Here is a 19,089-nt window from a genome sequence, read left to right as displayed (position 1 = left end):
TTCCCAGCAACCACATGCTGCTCGCAAACATCCGTAATGGGATCCAATGCCCTCTTCTGGTGCATCTGAAGACAGCGACAGTGTACTCATATAAAAATAAATAAATCTTAAAAACATTGGAAATAAAAATTCAATAGAAGAGCTGAGAGTCTATAGTCAAAGAAGAAGCCGGTGAGATAGCCCAAAGGATTGCTGACCCTTCGACCCCTCCAACCCATATTGCTGGCAGGAGAAACTGATTCCCAAGGAAGCTGGGATAATGGGTTAATACTGACTGACTACCAAGCTAATAGCATTATCTTAGACTCAGCTCTAAGATAGTCTCTGGGCCTGTCTGGGGGAGCTGTCTATATACACGTAGTTATGCCATGGGGGATTATCTCAGTTAGGCTACTTCTAGTTACGCTGTGGTAATTATCTAGATTAGATTACTTCTGGCAATGCAGATGAGGGATTATCTTGATTAGGATAACTGAGATGGAAAGGCCCATGCTACAAGTGGCTGGTAACTCCCCCTGGTCTTGGGCTAGTCTGCAAAAGAGAAGGTTGTCTGAACCCCAGTATCAGGACCATTTCCTGACATAAGGCAGCTGGAGCCTGGAGCTCCTTCCCCAGCATGGTGCTCCTTCCCCAGCATGGTGCTCCTACCCCAGCATGGTGCTCCCTACCCCAGCATGATGCTCCCTACCCTTTAACTATGAGCCAAAACAAATCCCTTCTCTTTCAAGCTGATCTTCCCAGAGGGAACAGTAGAAGCAACAGGAGAAGAAAATAAATCAAATGAGTTCAGAGGTCCCAGATAAAAACAAAGGTCCACACTGACTAACATCACGGTGCATTCCAGAACATAACCCTGGAAAAGACCTAAGAACTTCAGTTAAAAAACAAAACAAAAGCAGGCAGCTAAAAGCAATCGTAGAGCGGAAGAGGCAAGGAAGCGCAACTGCATAAAGCCTGAACCAAGGATGTTCTCAGAAGGACAATCTGAATGTCATCTGCCAACAGAGCAAAGAAAGGGCTCCTCTACACTCGATCATCCAACATAGCACCAAGACAAAGACAAAAACTATGTCAGAACCCCTGAAAATGAGCCAACTGAGAGGTACTTGTTCAAGAAAGTACTCAACAGGTAGCTCTAGTGGTTTTGGCTCATTCCTGTTTCAGGCTTGTTCCCAGCCCTGGTCAGTGGCAGGCAACATCTCTGTGTGGTTTTGGCTTCATCTTAGTCTTGCTCCTGGCCCCCGCCAGTGACGGACAGTAGTAGGCACTGACAGCCACTCAGAAGGCCTGCATTTGCTGAGTCAGAGTTCTGCCTCAGCCTACTACTATTAAGTCTGAAACAATCAGACGTAATGGAATCTTTTTTTTTAAAAATTTTGTTTTTAATTTTTATTTTATGTTTACTGGTATTTTGCCTGCATATCTGTTTGTGTGAAGTGTCAGATCTCCTGGATCTAGAGTTATACAGACAGTTGTGAGCTGCCATGTGGTTGCTGGGAATTGAATCCTGGTTCTCTAAAAGAGCAGTATGGTGGTTTGACTACGCTTGTCCCATGAGAACTGGCACTGTTAGGAGGTGTGGCCTTGCTGGAGTAGGTGTGGCCCTGCTGGAGAAAGTGTGTCACTGTATAGGCTGGCTTTGCAGTCCAATGTTCAATCGCCATCTAGTGTGGAAGAGACCTCCTCCTGGCTGCCTCTGGATCAAGATGAAGAACTCTTGGCTCCCCCAGCACCAAGTAATTCGGCCTGCACACTGCCAGGCTTCCCACCATGATGATAATGCACTGAACCTCTGAAACTGTAAGCCAGCACCAAGTAAATAATTGTCTTTATAAGAGCTGCCTTGGTCATAGTGTCTCTTCACAGCAACAAAACCCAAGCTAAGACAAGCAGTCGGTGCTCTTAACCTCTGAGCCATCTCTCCAGACCCATGGATTACTTTGAGGGCTGCAAGGACACAAGACAAACTAAAATAAATAATAGGCTAACCAAAGAGTTAAGCAGGGCAGAGAGGGAGTAAGATGGCCATAGGGCTTTGAAATGCTCAACCCTGGGAATCTGGAAGGCTGTACTCTGAGGGCTATGCTGCCACCCAGGAAAGCCACCAGAAGGCCTAAGCTCTCAACCCTGCCTGACTGAGATCAGGCTACACCCTGCCTACGTTACTCCACATTGTGGGAAACAATGGCTTTGTAGACTGTGTCTTGCCCTGAGAGCACCCATATATAGCAAGCACACTGATAAAAGATTTATTCCTGACGACAGAAAGAGTACTACCTTATACATTTATCGGGCTGAATTAGACTATAAAGGCAGGTGTATTAAAACCCTATTGGGGGAACCAAGAACTTATCAGACATTAAAACTCACTGAAATTGACCAGGGGCAGGAATACCAGGTGCCTAGAGAACTCGGAGATAATTATTTGCACCCTACAATTCCATGTATGAAACCAACTCTGAGAAAAGGAGGGCACGTGCGCTTGGGGCTGGGCAGGGAAGGGACAGTGTCCACAGCTACATTCCAGAGAGCTAATGCCTCAAGCAACCGTCTCCAAGAGCCAGAGAGCTTCACCCCGGAACACCCCTCAGAAGTTCAGCAAGTACAGGACAGCAGGGACAAGCAGTGAGCAGCACACACACGTGTCAGAGAGGACAGATGACTTTTATATGTCACCTGATTACTTACAAAAGAAGCCCGTTTACTCCAGGCAAGCTGCACTATCACAGCGGGGGTGTGAGAAAGCGGAGCAGTGGGTCTGAGGGAGCAGTGGGTGAATCCTGGGGTCTGCAGCCTTTACTCCCCATGTGACCCTGAGCTCCTCACTGATCTCAGTTCCCACAAGTACACCTGTGCTGCTAAGAGGCCCTGCTGAAAACGGAACAGAGCAGATGGGACACGGGGCTGAAGCCACAGTAAGATTAACGTTCTCCATCACACCAAATGTGCCCAAATACTTAAGATTTTCACTGATCAAAGTCTGCCTCCAGGTGTTCCTTCAACCCGAATCAGCTGGATTAAGGACCAGAATAGAAACAGACTCAAAAGATAATTCTATAATTTGTCAGATAAACAAGGCAAAGGGCTTATTATCTAGTTGACTGAGACTCTTTTCCTGAGAATAAATTATACATTACGGAAATTAGACATACTATATTATTTTTACATGCCTGCACACCCATTTCATTTACAGAAATTACCTTCACAGTCAAATCCTCCTCACCCAGTGTGATGTGAACTTGAATGGGGGGATAAACCCCTTTGTCGGCGTGGTGCTCCATGGTTGCTCTCATGGCGTTCTGAAACACATCAGGATTACATTAAAGTACAGGTTTGTTTGTTTTTAAGCAACTACTTATAATTTTGAAATATATATACATTAGGTGAATTTTAAGTTTCCATTCTCACTGTTTTGAAACTAAATATATTTATACCTAAGATGTTTTGACTAGTTTCCAAACGGTACGAGGCACAGGAGGCCTGCACTGTCTAACCCTGGTCTAGTAACAGGACCTGTGACACTGGAGTAGAAACCAATAAAGCCAGAAGAAGTTGGGACTGGACGGGGAATTAAGAGTGATCCCTGGCCACTAAGGACTGAGCAGACCAGAGGAGAGGAGACTACACTCGTTTTCCTGGTTTAATCCTAGATTCCAGACCAAAGCCACTATCACGGGCAGTAGATAAATATGTCACAGCTTACATAAGGTTTTGTAGGGTAGAATCTTTACATGACTGAAATTTCAAGGGGAAAAAAAGGCTCAAACACATTAGGGGCCAACTGCCTTTTAGCTACTTATAGATCAATGAAGGCGCTACAGGACTCTTAGCTTGTCAAAGCAAAGCTGGTACGCCCACCCTTACTTTCTTAGTTTCCTGTGTTTAAGTATGTTGTTCTGTATTTTCTTTTCCTTCTGGATTCTGAGCCAGGGTCTTGCTCTGCAGCTCATGGTAGCCTACAGTGCTTGCACCCTTGCTGCCTCCACCTCAAAGGTGCTGGGATTACAGTCACAGGGGCCTGCCGCTACACCCTGCCAGCCCGCTGTTACTGTGTATTATCCATGCCACAGAAAGCTAGCTCTGTTCCTCTGGTCTGCGACTGGCTGTAGACCGAGCAGCTAAAGCAGGAGGCAGCACAGGCTGCTGATCTAGGATAGTCATTTTCAACTGCAGGAACCAACCACATTTATCAACCGTTCTGTTTCGACTAGCAAGTGCCCCAGTGGCAGGGAGGGCAACTCTCAACACAGCCAGCACGCTTTTACTGAGTTTTTCCAAATATGTTATAAAGAGCAAATAGTTCTCTAAGTCCAATATCAACAACTTCCTAAGAGACAAAACAAAAACAAAAGCATGTAAGTAAGTGGGACTGTGTCAGGGGGTCAGAAAATTGGGAAATATACAATTGAACATATTTTGGTTCATGAAAATACGAATATAAATTTACTAAGCACCTGTAGCATATTCTGTTACAATGGCCACTCAATACATATTTTCCAATCTTCACAAATTTCCCTGGAGAGTATTACCCTATCTTCAAAGAGGACTGAGGTTCAGAGCAGTTGAATCCTTTGCCCAAGGTTACATACTAAGTAAAGAAGTCTTTATTCAACTCCAGGTCTTTCTGGTTCCCTGGTCTGTATGGACGCACCCAGCTGTATAGACAAAAAGCTCACTTCCAGCACAGTGGTATAATACTCACATAAAATGGCATCTCAGAGCAGATTCCTAAGCTCAGGAAAGGACTGGTAAATGTCACACAATACTATTTTACAAACCTTGAACAGTTCAAACACCATGTGATAGAGATGAGATGGAACATAAACCACTTGTATTGTCTGTCCTGGTGATTTCGCTACAGAGCAGAAGAGAAACATATGAAAGTACAGAGAGATGTGCTCAAAGCATTTGTAAGAATAACCTGTGGAGTGACGTGGAGCCATCATTAGTGACAGGGAGGTGCTACGGGGTTCTCGCTCCCCACTTCTTCACTATCTTAGAGTTTGAACCCTGTACTCACACTCACAGATGACAGGGACAAGATGCTACTCCTCACACTCTGGTGTTAGAGGTTAGCCACCCATCCTCCCATGATTCTCTAGGGCAGCAAGTCTTAAAAGAATTCGATCTTCAGGTAGGACTGTACTTCCCAAGATGGACATCTTAGGAAAAAAAAAAAGTTTCACCTGGGTAGAACACTGTCTATTTTATTTCAGACATTTCTATGGATATAACACTGGATTAAAAAAAAAAAATAAAGAGAAAAAGCTAGCATTATTTCCCAAGAAGTATGTATAACACAGGCTTTTGGGAGAACAAAGCGGTAAGACACCATACTTTCAAAGTACTTTGACCAATAAATAATTGGACTGTAATTCAAACAGTGAACCAAACTGTCCTCTGAAAATCTCTCACTTGGAAACATGATTGGGGGATCTTGACAGTGCCCATACAGCTCCAGTTCCTAAACTCTCACCTGTGGCGTGGGATTCTTACTGACTGGGTGATACCAGCAGAAGAAACCAGAAGTCATGCTACCCCAGCTGGGTAAGTACCCACTGCTCAGTGCTTAGAATGTGGCTTAGCTCAAGCCTATTAAAACATATTTCTTCCCATCACCTTCTCAAAGGATTATCTTAACCTGGGAGAGATTTTCTTTGTCAAGTGACCATTATCAACCCCTATCGAAAACTCTGAACCCTTTACTCAAAAGGCAGAGGGGAGACCATCAAGGCGGCTCAGACAGGTGAGCGCCTCCTCTGTCTTTTACGCATCCAGCCTTCTGCCTTCAACAATAAAAACTGACTTACAATTCAGGAAGTAGAAAAAGGATAAACTTTGCTATGAGCTGTATACAAAAATTAAAAAAAAAAAATTCTTAGTATTTTTTTTCTGCCTCTAAAGAAAATAGCAAAGAATCAAAATTATCAGTTAAAAAAATAGAGCCAAAACAAAACAGCAAAATAGTCTACCTAGGAATCAAACTAAACTCTAAGTATGGATGTGTGCTGCACACACGACTCTTCTGCCTTCACACTTGGTGACCGAGTCGACGGAAGAGCCCTTTACTGTTCAAGCAAACTCAGCTCGCTCTGGCCGTCAGACACCCATTACTTAGGATGGGCGCCCCAGGCAGGCTTACCATTTAGTTCTTCAAGCTCTAGCTCAGGAGAGTTCACGTAATACAAATCACAGAGCCGCCGAGCATTCTCATAGCCATCTAGTGTGAAGCAAGCAAAACACAGAAGCATTAAAGAAATGCACTTCTGTCTTACCCAACGAGAGGCCAGAAGTACTGACAAATGAAACTCTCTGCAGAAGAAAACAGACTTCAACAATCTTAGCGCAGGAAGGTCTGTTACCTCGCAAAGCCTGAGCCAACAGAATAATGATGGAAAGGGCCACAGAAACTTAAAACCGTCAGCATGGAGAAACAGACCAGAAACAAGGCAAAAGAAACAGCAGGCTAACGAGATTAGTATATGCATTAAATATGTATTTGCATATAGATATTTGTCTTTGAGACATCTCAGAAAGAGTTGGTCAGGGTTCTAGAAGTCTACGCTTTTAATACGTTTTGCTTTGTTTGTTTGTTTGTTTGTTTTAGAAGCATTGAAAACTTAAATGCCTAAAAATGTTTTTAATTCTAGGATTTATTGCTGTTGTTGTTGTCGTTGAGGTAATAGTCTTACTATGTAACCATAACTGGTCTGATCTCCAATTCTCTGGCTGGTCCTGAACTCTCCTGCCACTGCTACCTCTTGAGTGCTAGATCAAGGATGTGCACCACCATGCCGGGCGATTCTACGATTCTTACATTCTACTAGTAAAAATCACTATGTACCTATACGTGTTCACTAGGGCACTGTGAGTAACAGGAAGGGAAAATGAGAGCCAGGTGAGTATTACAAGGATAGGCTGGCACTCTGTCACATTCTAACGAGTCACTCAAAACTGTGGGCTATGTGCACAAGGCTATGAGTCTGTAGCAAAATGTATGGAGCCTTCATCTTCTAAAAACAAAAGACCACAGTGGTTGGAGAGATGACTCCTCGACACAGGCTGCTAGCTGGGTGTGGTCGTTCATGCTTTTAAAACCAGCACTCGGAAGACAGGCAGGTGGTCTGCATAGCATCTCCCAGGATAGTCGGAGACATGGAAAAACACTGCCTCAAGGAAAAACAACAAAACCCAGCACAGGATGCTTTTGCAAGGACCTGGGTTCAATACTCAGTATCCACATGGTGGCTCACAACCATCTGTAATTCCAGTTCCAGAAGATCCCACCCCTTCTTCCAGCCTCCAAGAGCACAAGGCATGCACATGATGTACAGACATAAATATAAGCAAAACACCTATATATACACGTAACATGTTTTTAAAAATTTAAAAATAACAAAAACTTTAAAACAACATACATAGATGTGCATGTTATATCAATAAATAATGCTTGAAAAGATCCAGTCAATAGTAGCACACATTTTTAATCCCAGCGCTCAGGAGTCAGAGGTGGGTGGATCTCTGAGAGTTTAAGGCCAGCCTGGTCTACAAAGCCAAGGCTACACAGAAAAAATCCTGTCTGAAAAAAACAAAAACAAGCATGCTTGAGAACATGCAAATTAAACTGTTATGAATTTTTATTCTTCGAATTAGGAACTAGAAAGGACAGGCTCAGATCCTGAATATTTTACTGCATTCATTTACTGTGTATGTGTGTACTTCTGTGGATATGTGCATGCCAAGGGATATGTATGGAGATCAAAGGGACAACTCTCAGTAGTTAGTTCTCTCTGAGTTCTGGGGATCAAATTTAGGTTCTAAGTCTTCACACACTGAGCCATCCCAATGGCCCTTTTTTAGGGAGGATGGGGAAAGATTTGAATTTTCGAAGCAAAACAGATAAATACACTTACTAACATACAAAACTTTACTAACAGAGCATTCTACTGGGAAGATAGTTGCCTTATGCCCTGTATTGTTAATGTCATGAAGTGATTTCCAAACCTGGCACTTGCTCCTAACATTTTTCTCTCATGACACAGCAGGAGTTCTAAGGGAAGGAATGTCGCTCAGCTCTAACTCTGCGTCCTGCTCCAAAGGACAGATGCACTTACCTTTAATGACCTCGACTACATCGCAGTTTGGATTTATGCTTCCGATATGTTTTCGATGAGATGGACTTCCTTTTCCGCCAAACAATAAAGCTATCAAAGGCAAAGAACCAAACCAAGTAAACACACTTGCCTAACGTCCCTTTTCAGACTTAAACAGTACTAAACAGGAGAACGAATATTTTCCTTAAGCGTAAGGATGGTATTTTTAAAGTCAATAAAGACACCTTCTTTGAAGAGCAGGAATGTTCACTCTACAGGGACATTTTCTAGATAAACTTAAGTGCGCTCGCTACACATATCAATTAGCTATTTCTTTCAACTTCGAGACACTTACAGTGCTGGTTGAGCAGCATTCTAATTGAGATGCGACTCATGTAGAATCGATCCAAAAAGTACTGAACATTTTGGCTGGTGACAGGATCCACCCCGAAGCTCTCCTTGTATTCAGTCACACCCTGGGCCATGGTAGGAATGACATCATTGTGCCGGTTTCTGATCCTTATCACTGTGTCTGTGAATCTAAACAAACCTCTAGGTCAGAGCAGCCAAATATTTTGACAAGTGACTTCAATACCAAGATACCAGCAGCAGCTACAAAAAGCCCTCCTTCAGAGAAAGGAGAGTCAGAGAAGGCTTTCCCACACTTGTTTAAAGTCGTTTCAACTCGTAAGATACACAGAACCACAAGGTGGCAAGGATCTCAAAAATAAAACTTACATAATTTTTGGATTCCTGTACCGCTACATTCTACTGTGAACAGTGTAAGGATTTCCCTTATCCACCATTGCCCAAGCCATCCTCCAGCGGCAGGGTTTCCCTTATCCAGTATTATCTAAGCATCTGGGGCTCACTAATGAGGACGGCATTCCAGAGACACACCACCTAAGAAAAGCTCCTTGTTTCTAGGGAAACACTCCCCAAGGAACCACGCTGAGAAAGCCAAGAAAGTTGGCTGTGGATCTCCTCCCTAGAGTTCAGAGGAAAGAACCCACTCAGAATAGAAAATCAAAAAAAAAAAAAAAAAAAAAAAACAACCCTGATTTCATTCACCCTGAATTTATATTGTGTGTGAGAAGCTGGGTGATGATGGTGCACGCCTTTAATCTCCTCGCTCGGGAGGCAGAAGCAGGGGATGTCTGAGTTTGAGGCCAGCCTGGTCTACAGAGTTCCAGGATAACCAGGGCTGCACAGAGAAACCCTGCCTCGAAAAACAAAGACAAAAACTAAACAAAACAAACCACAAAACTAAACACAAAAACCAAAGTGAATGAGAAAAAGAAAACTGTTGGATTAAAAGGGATTTTCAAGTCATACTGCCTTCTTGATTTTGTCAATTTAAGGAATAAAAGAAAGAAGTCGTAATTGAGAAGCAAGTAGCCAGCAGGACTCACGCTTCTGAATGAGAGCTTTCCCAAGACACCAGCTTGAGTGCCGTTAGTTCCAGTGATTCTCTCACTTTGGGAATTCAAAACCAAAACCAAACTAGCAAGACAAAATATAATTTTAAAGCCGGGCGGTGGTGGCGCACACCTGTAATCCCAGCACTCTGGGAGGCAGAGGCAGGCGGATTTCTGAGTTCGAGGCCAGCCTGGTCTACAGAGTGAGTTCCAGGACAGCCAGGGCTACACAGAGAAACCCTGTCTCAAAAAAACCAAATCATATATATATATATATATATATATATAATTTTAAAATTTTTTTCGAGGGCTAGTGAGATGGCTTAGCACTTAAGAGCACTGACTGCTCTGCCAGAGGTCAAATCCCAGCAACCACATGGTGGCTCACAACCATCCTTAATGAGATCTGACACTCTCTTCTGGAGTGTCTGAAGATAGCTACAGAGTACTTAGATATAATAAATAAATAAATCTTAAAAAAAAAAAAAGTTAAAAAAAATACCAGGCAGTGGTGGTGTATGCCTTTAAACCCAGGACTTGGGAGGCAGAGGCAGGTGGATTTCTGAGTTCAAGGCCGGCCTGGTCTACAGAGTGAGTTCCAGGACAGCCAGGGCTACACAAAGAAATACTGTCTTGAAAAAACAAAAACAAAACAAAACAAAACAAAAAACAAAAAAGAAAGAAAGAAAGAAAAAAGATAGAAAAAAAAAGAAAAGAAAAATGCAGTACTGACATTGCCTTAAAAAAAAAAAAAGAGCACCTCCTCCTTTAAAAAAAAATATGACAGTTTCTGAAGACATAACAATGACATTCATTATAAGCAGGCAACTCCCTAAGTAACTAATTGGGTTTATCAACTCTGGCATCAGGACTATGAAATTGGGCATAGGATTTACATTATCTTATAACAGATCATAGAAACCTGGAGATATTTTTTATACCTCTTCTATATAACAAAAGAAGCATAAGCAGTTGCTATGTTTCAAAATTAGAGACCTTACATGAAAGGTCTAGACTTGTAAACTTTTTTTTCTTGGTTTTTAAAGACAGGGTTTCTCTGGGAACTCACTCTATAAACCAGGCTGGCCTCGAACTTATGGAGACCCTCCTTGATCTGCCTCCCAAGTGCTAGGATTAAAGGTGTGCACCACTACTGCTCAGCAAACTTTTGTTTACAACTAGAAAACTTCTGACTACCCAAGCAGCATATGCACACATGAAGGGGCAGTGGAGCAGAGCTGACTGTCCCTCTGGGCCTGGCATGCCCGCCCCAGGTCAACAGACCAAGAGTATCCAGGTGACACTTAGATGTCTACTGGTCATCACATCTGAACTGTCTCTTCTAACAATAGAGGGCTGTGTAGCATGGTGTACATGCAGTCTGATCCCTGGATTACACTGTTTTGATGCCTTCAGTACCTGCGTGGGTTGCTATACGTGGATACGGTAACTACATTGCACAGTAGAAGAATCCTCGGTGTTAATCAGTTTCCTTAAAGTGGACCAATAGCAAATGAAGGTAACCACACTTACATTTTTGTATGGTGTTTTAAAAATATAAAATTAGGGGCTGGAGAGGTATTTCAGTGGTTAAGAGCACCAGTCGCTCTTCTAGAGAACCTAGGTCAATCCCCAGCACCCATGTGGTAGCTCATGACCATATGTAATCCAGTTCCCTTGCACCAATGCATATAAAATGAAATTAAACAGGTTATTTTTAAAAAGGATATAAAATTGTATTCAAAATAGCATTGTACAATGATACTCACTCATAAATAGTTTTAGCGTCTTCAGCACTCTTCTCCTTAAAATCAAGCAGCTCCTGAAGGCTTTGGATGTACCTAAAACACAAACCGGAGAGCTGAGTTTATTCATATTATAAAATTAGCACAAAGGGCATTTTTAATATAATTTTAAATGTAGAATACTCTTAAAAATTATAGTTGAAGTAGAACTGTTTTCTTATTTCTCAGACAAGGGCTCATGTGAACCAGGCACACCACCAAAGCCAGCTTCAAGCGGTTCCAGGGTGATCTGGGCTTGGTGTACGCTGAGCAAGTGCTCTATCAGCCGAGCTGCACACTGGTCCTCAAACAGGAATTTTACACCCACTAGCATTTGAGTGAAGTTCTAGGCACATCATAAGAAGTGTCTATTTTCAGGCTAGAGAGATGGCTCATTGGTTAAGAAGAGCACTTTCTGCTCTTCTAGACAACATTAAGTTCGGTTCCCAGCACTCACAGAGGACAGCGCACAATCATCAAGGACTCCAGCTCCAGGGGACCCAATACCCTCTCCTGGTCTCTGTGGGCAGCCAGACACACTGCATATGATCATGTAGACATAAAAAAACAGACAGACAGACAGACAGACACACACACACACACACACATCTTAAGAAAGAGAGAAGGGGGAAGAGAAAAAGCATGCATATATTACCATTAAAAATCACCAGACAAGGTAGCATACACTTTTAGCCTCAGCACTTGAGAGGCAAGTAGATTTCTGTGAATTCAAAGGCAGCCTAGTCACATAAGGTTCCAGGACAACTAGAACTAGATAGTGGAACGCTGTCTCAAAACCAAAAAGCTATAGATAAGGCCAGGAGGCTGTAGTTTGGCGTAAAACATTTATTTACCTAGCATTTGCCCCTCAAAACACACAAACTATAAATCAGTAAGTCAAACCTGAGCTAAGAGCTTAGGATTTATTTTCTAAGCCCTCCAAGTTTTTTAATCAGATGATAAATACTACATCATGAGAGCTGAACCATCGCTACTAACTGTAGTCATGGATAAATGCTTTTCTTAGTCACAGCAACAAGAAAATACCTTGCTCTAAGAATATAACTTCAGTATAAAGTATTTGTTTTAAAATTTTAACTTTAGGGGCTGGAGAGATGGCTCAGCATGAAGAGCACCCACTGCTCTTCTGAAGGTTCAGAGTTCAAATCCCAGCACCCACATGGTGGCTCACAACCATCCGTAACAGGATCTGACACCCTCTTCTGGAGTGGCTGAAGACAGCTACAGTATACTTACATAGAATAATAAATCAATCTTTAAAAAAAAAAACCAACAATACATTAAAAAAAAATCTTAACTTTAGATATTTTGGTCTAATCAACAAGAACTTATGGAAAGCCTATTACCTACCTATACTAAACAAAAAACAAAAGTAATCAAAATGTAAGTTTTTAATTTACCCAACAATTCAAGGCAGAAGAGCTCTAGTTTAGGACAAAATGAGAAAGGCCAAATGACTTTCTCAGCATCAGACAGCCAAACATTAGGGTACCACAGGGCAGAGCTGAAAACACCTCCTCAGCCATCCCGTCTCTACAACACAAATCCATGCTGTGTGTGAAAGCACTCCACACTACCCCAGCGAGGCCTTGCTGCATTCAAAAGGCCTGTGATTCTCATAGCTGCCGCCCTGCTTTAGCTCTGAAGTTTATCTTCACTGGCAAGAAAAAGTGTGGTTTTTAGGGGATAAATTCCCTCCCCTTAAAAGACAAGACCGGATTCCAAAATGCAGGATGAGCTAGCTAGTTCAAATAAGGAATAGAAGATGACATTCTCTACTATGTATCCCATGATACCTTCTAAACCACTCTCCTCATGTAACTGCATCTGCAGTGGTTCCATGCGTGAGCTAACTAGCCTCTGGGGACCAATCCACAGAAGTCATTCTTTTACTCCTTAATATTTACTTCTAATTTCTGTGTGTGCATGTGTATGAATGTGTGTTTGTGTGTGTGTGTGTGTGTGTGTGTGTGTGTGTGTGTGCGTGTTCCCTCAGAGTCCAGAAGAACATGACAAATCCCCTGGAGCCAGAGTTACAGGCAGCTATGAGTCCTCTGGGAGAACAGTAAATAACCACTCTTAACCACTGAGCCAACTTTCCAGGCTCTTGCTTGTCTTCTTTTTATCAGGACTTATTTTTAACACACGTGTACTTGTGTGTTAGGGGAACATGTGAGCATGGGCGTGCTGGGGCCTCAGAGTCCGGAAGAAGGTGTTGGGTCCCTTTAGCTGTAGTTACAGGTAAATGGGAACAGTGTGGGTGCTGGGAACAGAACCCGTTCCTTCGCAACAGCGGTAAGCACTCTTAACTTCTGAGCTCTAGATCTCTAGCCCCTTTGTTTATCTTTTAAATTAATGTTTGACCAGCGTATCTCACAAACTAGAATACCTACAAAGAGAAAAACTAGCATCTCCATTCATCATAATCATAATGTTCTATAGTTACATTTTTTTGCACTTCATACTTGACCCTGGCCATGCATACAAACAAAAATTTTGTTTAAAGCCTTTCTTCCCTGGCAAGCTGGCTCACACTTTTAATTCCAGCACTGGGGAGGCAGAGGAAGGTGGATCTCTGAGAGTTCAAGGTCAGCCTGGTCTGCAGCACGAGTTCTAGCCTAGCCAGGAACACATAATGAGCCTGTTTCAAAAGACAGAAGAAAGCAGCTTTTACCTGGACACAGTAGCTGGGCGTGGAAGCACATTTCTGTAATACCAGTTCCAAAGGGATAGAGGCAGGAGAATCTCTGCAAGTTCCATGGCAACCTGGTCTGTATACTGAGCTCCAGGCCTGCACAAGACAGTGTCTCAAACTCACAAGGACTGAGAACCAGAAAGATGGCTCAGAGGGTAAAGGCACCAGTCCTCCAGCCTACTAACACACAGCCAGACTCTTGCAAACCTGTTCTCTGACCTCCATGAGAATCCAAGCCCATGGGTTCTCTCTCTCTCTCTCTCTCTCTCTCTCTCTCTCTCTCTCTCTCTCACACACACACACACACACACACACACACACACACACAGAAAAAAAAAGTGTAAAATGTAATTCAAAACAAAATTAGTAACACTTGAAAAATGAACAAGCAGCCTGTGGTGGCACTTGCCTATAATCCCAGCACACTAGGGAGGTGAAGGCAGGCAGGCAGTCTCAAAATAAAACAAATATTAAAAATAAAGGATGTGGACAGGTGGCCACATAAAAATATGTATACCCTTAAAACTTTTATTAAAAGGCTGAAGAGATGGCTCACTGGCTAAGAAAATTCCGTGCTCTTCCAGAGGACCTGGGTTTGGTTTTTTGGACCCCTATGTCAGCTCACCCCTATGTCTGTAACTCAAGGTCCAGGGGATCTGATACCTCTGTTTGGCCTCCACGGGCACCAGGCATACCTTTGGTGCACAGATACACATCTAGACAAAACACTCATACACATAAAAAAACTTTTTAAATTTAAAAACCTTATTATTTTGGCAAAATTGAGGTTTCCGTGTAATTATAATAACTTCTATTTTTAAAAGGGAGAAACTGACCAATGCAGGTCGTCTGTTCACACTACATCATCGCACTGAACTCGTTAATACAGATGTTACTAAAAAGCAGATGTAAAGTTGAAACTTTTGTGCTCTCACACAGGTAAGTCTGGCCTAGAATTTGCTATGCAACTAAATGCAACCTTGAACTTTTGACTCTCCTGCCTCCACTTCCCACGGGTGCTGAGACGGCAGGTGTGTACCACTGCCTCTGCTTTATGCAGTGCTAGGGGTTAAGCCAGGACCTAGTTAGTGCATGCCAGCAACCATTCTACCACACTGTGTCTCCATCCTCTAGCCTTCATAATTTAGAGAAAGATGTACTTCACCAAAATAAATTCGCTTTACAATAAAGTCCATGCAGACCTGGATACTTGCCATCATTCTGAGATACCGTGGTATAAAAAAGACAGACGCATTCAGGGTTGAAACCCAGAGCTCCAGAGTCTGTGCTCACACCTCAACAAAGACTATATCACGTCTTAGCTTCCTCACCAGTGAAAGGAGTTAATAACACCTAACAGGCATGGTTGAAAAAAATAGGAAGAAATGCATATAAGTATATGCCAGGCAGTGGTGGCGCACACCTTTAATCCCAGCATTTGAGAGGCAGAGGCAGGCAGATTTTTGAGTTCAAAGCCAGCCTAGTCTACAAAGTGAGTTCCAGGACAGCCAGGGCTACACAGAGAAACCCTGTCTCAAAAAACCAAAAAAAAAAAAAAAAAAAAAAGTATAACAAATGGTAACTACTTTTCTCACTAGAATATAACACTCCTGCAGATACAGTAACATAAACCTTACCAGTATCAGCACTTCTATGCAGGCCTGATGTGTTTTCTTAAAACACAGTTTAATGAAATACAGTGTTGAGAAGACAAGATACAAACAGAGCAGAGAGAGGGGTGCTTCGACTGCCTTCAGAGTCTACTGAAGGGTATATACAGGACAAAAGAGGTGGTCCAATAAATAAGAGCACTTGCTACTCAGAAAGAGGACTCAGATTCGATTCCCACCACCTATATCTGGCAGTTCACCACTACCCATACCTCTAGTTCCAAGGGTGTGCCCTCCTCTGGCCTCCAGAGACACCTGCACATGTGTGGTACATCTACTCTTAAGCAAACACCTTTAAACTCAGCACTAGGGAAAAAGAAGTCTAGCAGATCTCTTTGAGTTTGAGACTAACCTAGTCTACATGAAGTTCCAGGCCAGCCAGAGATAAATATTGGGACCCTGTCTCAAATATGTCAGTCAATCATCACTCTTGGAAGATGGAGACAGAAATAAGTGGACCTCTCTGAATTTGAGGACATCATGGTCTACACAGTAAGTTGCAGGCCAGCCACAGTTAAATAATGAGGCCCCATCTCAAAATGCCAAATAAATAAAATAATATGTAAAAGTATTTTCTTTAACCTTAGACAAAATCCACTGGAATTGTAAACACAAGATGGGACTCTTGCTGAGCAGTGGTGGTGCAGGCCTTTCCTCCTAGCACTCCAAAGGCAGAGGCAGGCAGATATTTGCATCCGAGGTCAGCCTGTTCTGCAGAGACTTCCAGGACAGCCAGGGCTACACTGAGAAACCCTACCTCAAAACAAACAAACAAACAAACAAACAAACAAAAAACAAAACAACAACAAAAACAAAAACAGAGCAAAACAAAAAAGATGGGCTCTTACCAACTTTGTACCAGCTGTACAGACGGGGTCCTGAGAAGATTATCGGGAAGAAGGCTTATTTCTTTCATTATATTTGCCAATCTAACAGGCAACTCTTGTCGCAGAAACATAAACGAGGTCTTTTCACAAGCATTTACTGACCCTGAAACCAAGCACAGTAAAAGGCAGTAAGAAGAAGGCAGCAGGTAGCAGGAGCCAGAGAAGGAGAGTCACTTGGCAAAACCATAATTGTACATTTACCATAGTTAGAGGAAGGACTAGGAAACAAGGGTATTATAGCCAGGCAAGGTTGAGCCAACTGGTCTCTAAAGTAACCCTGATTGCAGAATGACCTCCTAATTCCTGAAATTCCAACATCCCAGTACAAACCACACAGGTACTTTGCTATACTTCATGATTACTATCCATCCTAGAATTCAGGTAAGCTAGATGTGTCTGCGTAAGGCTCAGGGCCTGTGAAGAGAACTGGGAAAGGCCCATTCTGTAAGCCCCACTGCTGCTGCCTTTAGGAACTCTGACTCCTGATGGGAAGTAATGGCAGTTGTAATCCCAGCAGGCACTTGGGAGGCAGAAGCAGGTGGATCTCTGTGAGTTCAAAGCCAGCCTGATCCACAGTGAGTTCCACTAACAGCCAAAGCTACACAGAGAAACCTTGTCTCGAAAAAACAAAAGAAAAAAGAAAACAGGAAATCCTGACTCCGGACTTTTGAGTAAATTCTGACCCAAGTCATTGACTAGACACAAATACTATCCACCAGCACACAGTCAGGACTGAGGTTTTCAGGCAACAGAAGGCAAAGACCCATCAACATCATGTCAGCAACGATCAAGTGGAGCCTATCAGTTGTCTGATTCCTGAGAAAGTCACCTCCCCCTTCCTCCACTCTTGAATCCAGATGTTTGACAGAATAGTTGATAAGTACCCATCCCCTGCAAGCAGCTCCACACGAACTAAGTCATATTTCAGCAATCCATTTGAAACTAATTCAATCGTGCAGATGAAACCTTAGCAGAAACTATCTTGTCAACAGAAGCAGTATTATTAAGGAGAGCATCTTGTCAACGTTTAATAGCTGTATTCATGAACAAGGTGAACATTGCTACACCACAGTACAGGCATTTACAAATAAAAGCAAAACACACACACACACACACAAAATGGGGGCCTTTCATATTCCCTTACTGAAGAAATACATGGAAAAGCACCTGTCACTGCAAACCACAATTTTAAGATAAAATACCTAGCCACACCATTAATCTCTCATGCTCGCTAACCATGTTAGAACCTGACAGCACAACACAGAAGGTAACTTTTTCTACTCCAGAACTTTCGGATTTCAACGTTAAGAGTTTATATTAAGCACTTTCCTTTCCTCCTCGTTACTCCTGATGAGAAGCCAAAGGCCTAATACTGCAGTTCTGCAATCTGTTACACACAGACAAGACCATGCACTTTACACGTGCTTGAGACAGACTGCTGTTGAAACGAATTTGCTCTCTCGGTGGAAACACTGACGAGGAAAGCACTGGGCCAGTAGTAGCTTGTTTCCTGCCATCACGCCACTCCAAACGATCATCGCTGTGCTGGCACTGATCTCGCCCCTGCAGAACGCCACCCTCAAAGCAGTGTGAGCTCTGGCCTTGAACCTGAGCAAGGCTTCCCCGAAGACACCGAGTCCCCAAGCGCGCACCTCAGCACGTGCGCGGAAGGCTGCAGCCCGCCGGCCCCCTGCTTTGTTTTTGTGCACACAATAGTCGCATGCCCCTGTTAAAGTGCCCGGCTTGCCAGCGCCTGCACCCTCCGGGGAGGAAGGAAGCACCTAAGACGCAGTGGAGGCGACACGACGGAGGAGGGGTATGCCTGGGAGGACGGAGACCGCGCACGAAGGCCCGGCCGCCCTCACCGAAGTCCAGGAACTGCTTCATGGAGAGTGGCGACGGCGAGAAGCGCGCATAGAAGTCCACCTGGCCCGGAACGCCAAGCTCCGACGCCGGCCCGGAGCCCGAGGCCGAGTCCGAGGCCAGGCTACGGCTAGCGCAGGGGACGGCACAGAGCGGCCTGACGCTCCTGCCGCCCCGCAGTAGCCTTGCCAGCCTCATACCGAGCCCCGCCGGAGGAGCCGGAGCTCCCGGCGCCAACCTGCCGCTTTACGCCGCTGCCCGGGCGCTACGTGCGGGACGTGGCGGGCCGCTGGGGCGGGGAGCTGCTGTCAGCGCCGCGGCCACCGCCCCCTCGCTGGAACCACGCCCCCATAGGCGGAGACCCGACAGCGCCGGGAAGGGCGAAAGGCAGCGCTAGCCACCGCCCCTCATTGAAGACACGCCCACGTAGGCGGAGCCCGGGAGGACGGAGGCGGGGAAAGGAAAAAAAAAAAACAAAAAACGGAGTGCTGCTTGCTTTGTGGGGTGGTGCCGCCCAAACCATGGAGCTAGGAGATAGGGCCAGGAGATAGGGCGCCGTGAAGCTAATTCCCTGGGAGTCCGGCTCATACGGTCCAACTCGCGATGTGTTGCACCCCTTCGCACCCTATCTTTCATACTGCCTCCACTCTCCCAGTCT

At 43.9% G+C, this 19,089-nt stretch overlaps 1 protein-coding gene across 1 annotated transcript in view; it reads right to left on the bottom strand.

Annotated features, from left to right (window-relative positions):
- The window catches only part of Pdk1 (pyruvate dehydrogenase kinase 1), a 30,697-nt gene extending 11,955 nt beyond the window's left edge, over positions 1-18,742 (bottom strand). The window contains exons 1-8 of the mRNA XM_052182690.1: positions 18,434-18,742; positions 16,530-16,671; positions 11,281-11,352; positions 8,449-8,633; positions 8,115-8,204; positions 6,143-6,220; positions 4,779-4,855; positions 3,201-3,299 (exon numbers count right to left, since the gene is read on the bottom strand). Coding sequence (XP_052038650.1) covers positions 3,201-3,299; positions 4,779-4,855; positions 6,143-6,220; positions 8,115-8,204; positions 8,449-8,633; positions 11,281-11,352; positions 16,530-16,671; positions 18,434-18,629 — 939 coding nt within the window. The 5' untranslated portion in view covers positions 18,630-18,742. The remainder of the gene's footprint in view (positions 1-3,200; positions 3,300-4,778; positions 4,856-6,142; positions 6,221-8,114; positions 8,205-8,448; positions 8,634-11,280; positions 11,353-16,529; positions 16,672-18,433) is intronic.
- Between the last annotated feature and the right edge of the window lie 347 nt (positions 18,743-19,089).

The sequence above is a fragment of the Apodemus sylvaticus genome, chromosome 5 (genome assembly GCF_947179515.1).
Source record: "Apodemus sylvaticus chromosome 5, mApoSyl1.1, whole genome shotgun sequence".
NCBI classification, from domain to species: domain Eukaryota; kingdom Metazoa; phylum Chordata; class Mammalia; order Rodentia; family Muridae; genus Apodemus; species Apodemus sylvaticus.
The sequence above is the reverse complement of the archived record's forward strand: the minus strand, read 5'-3'. Positions and strand labels throughout refer to the sequence as shown.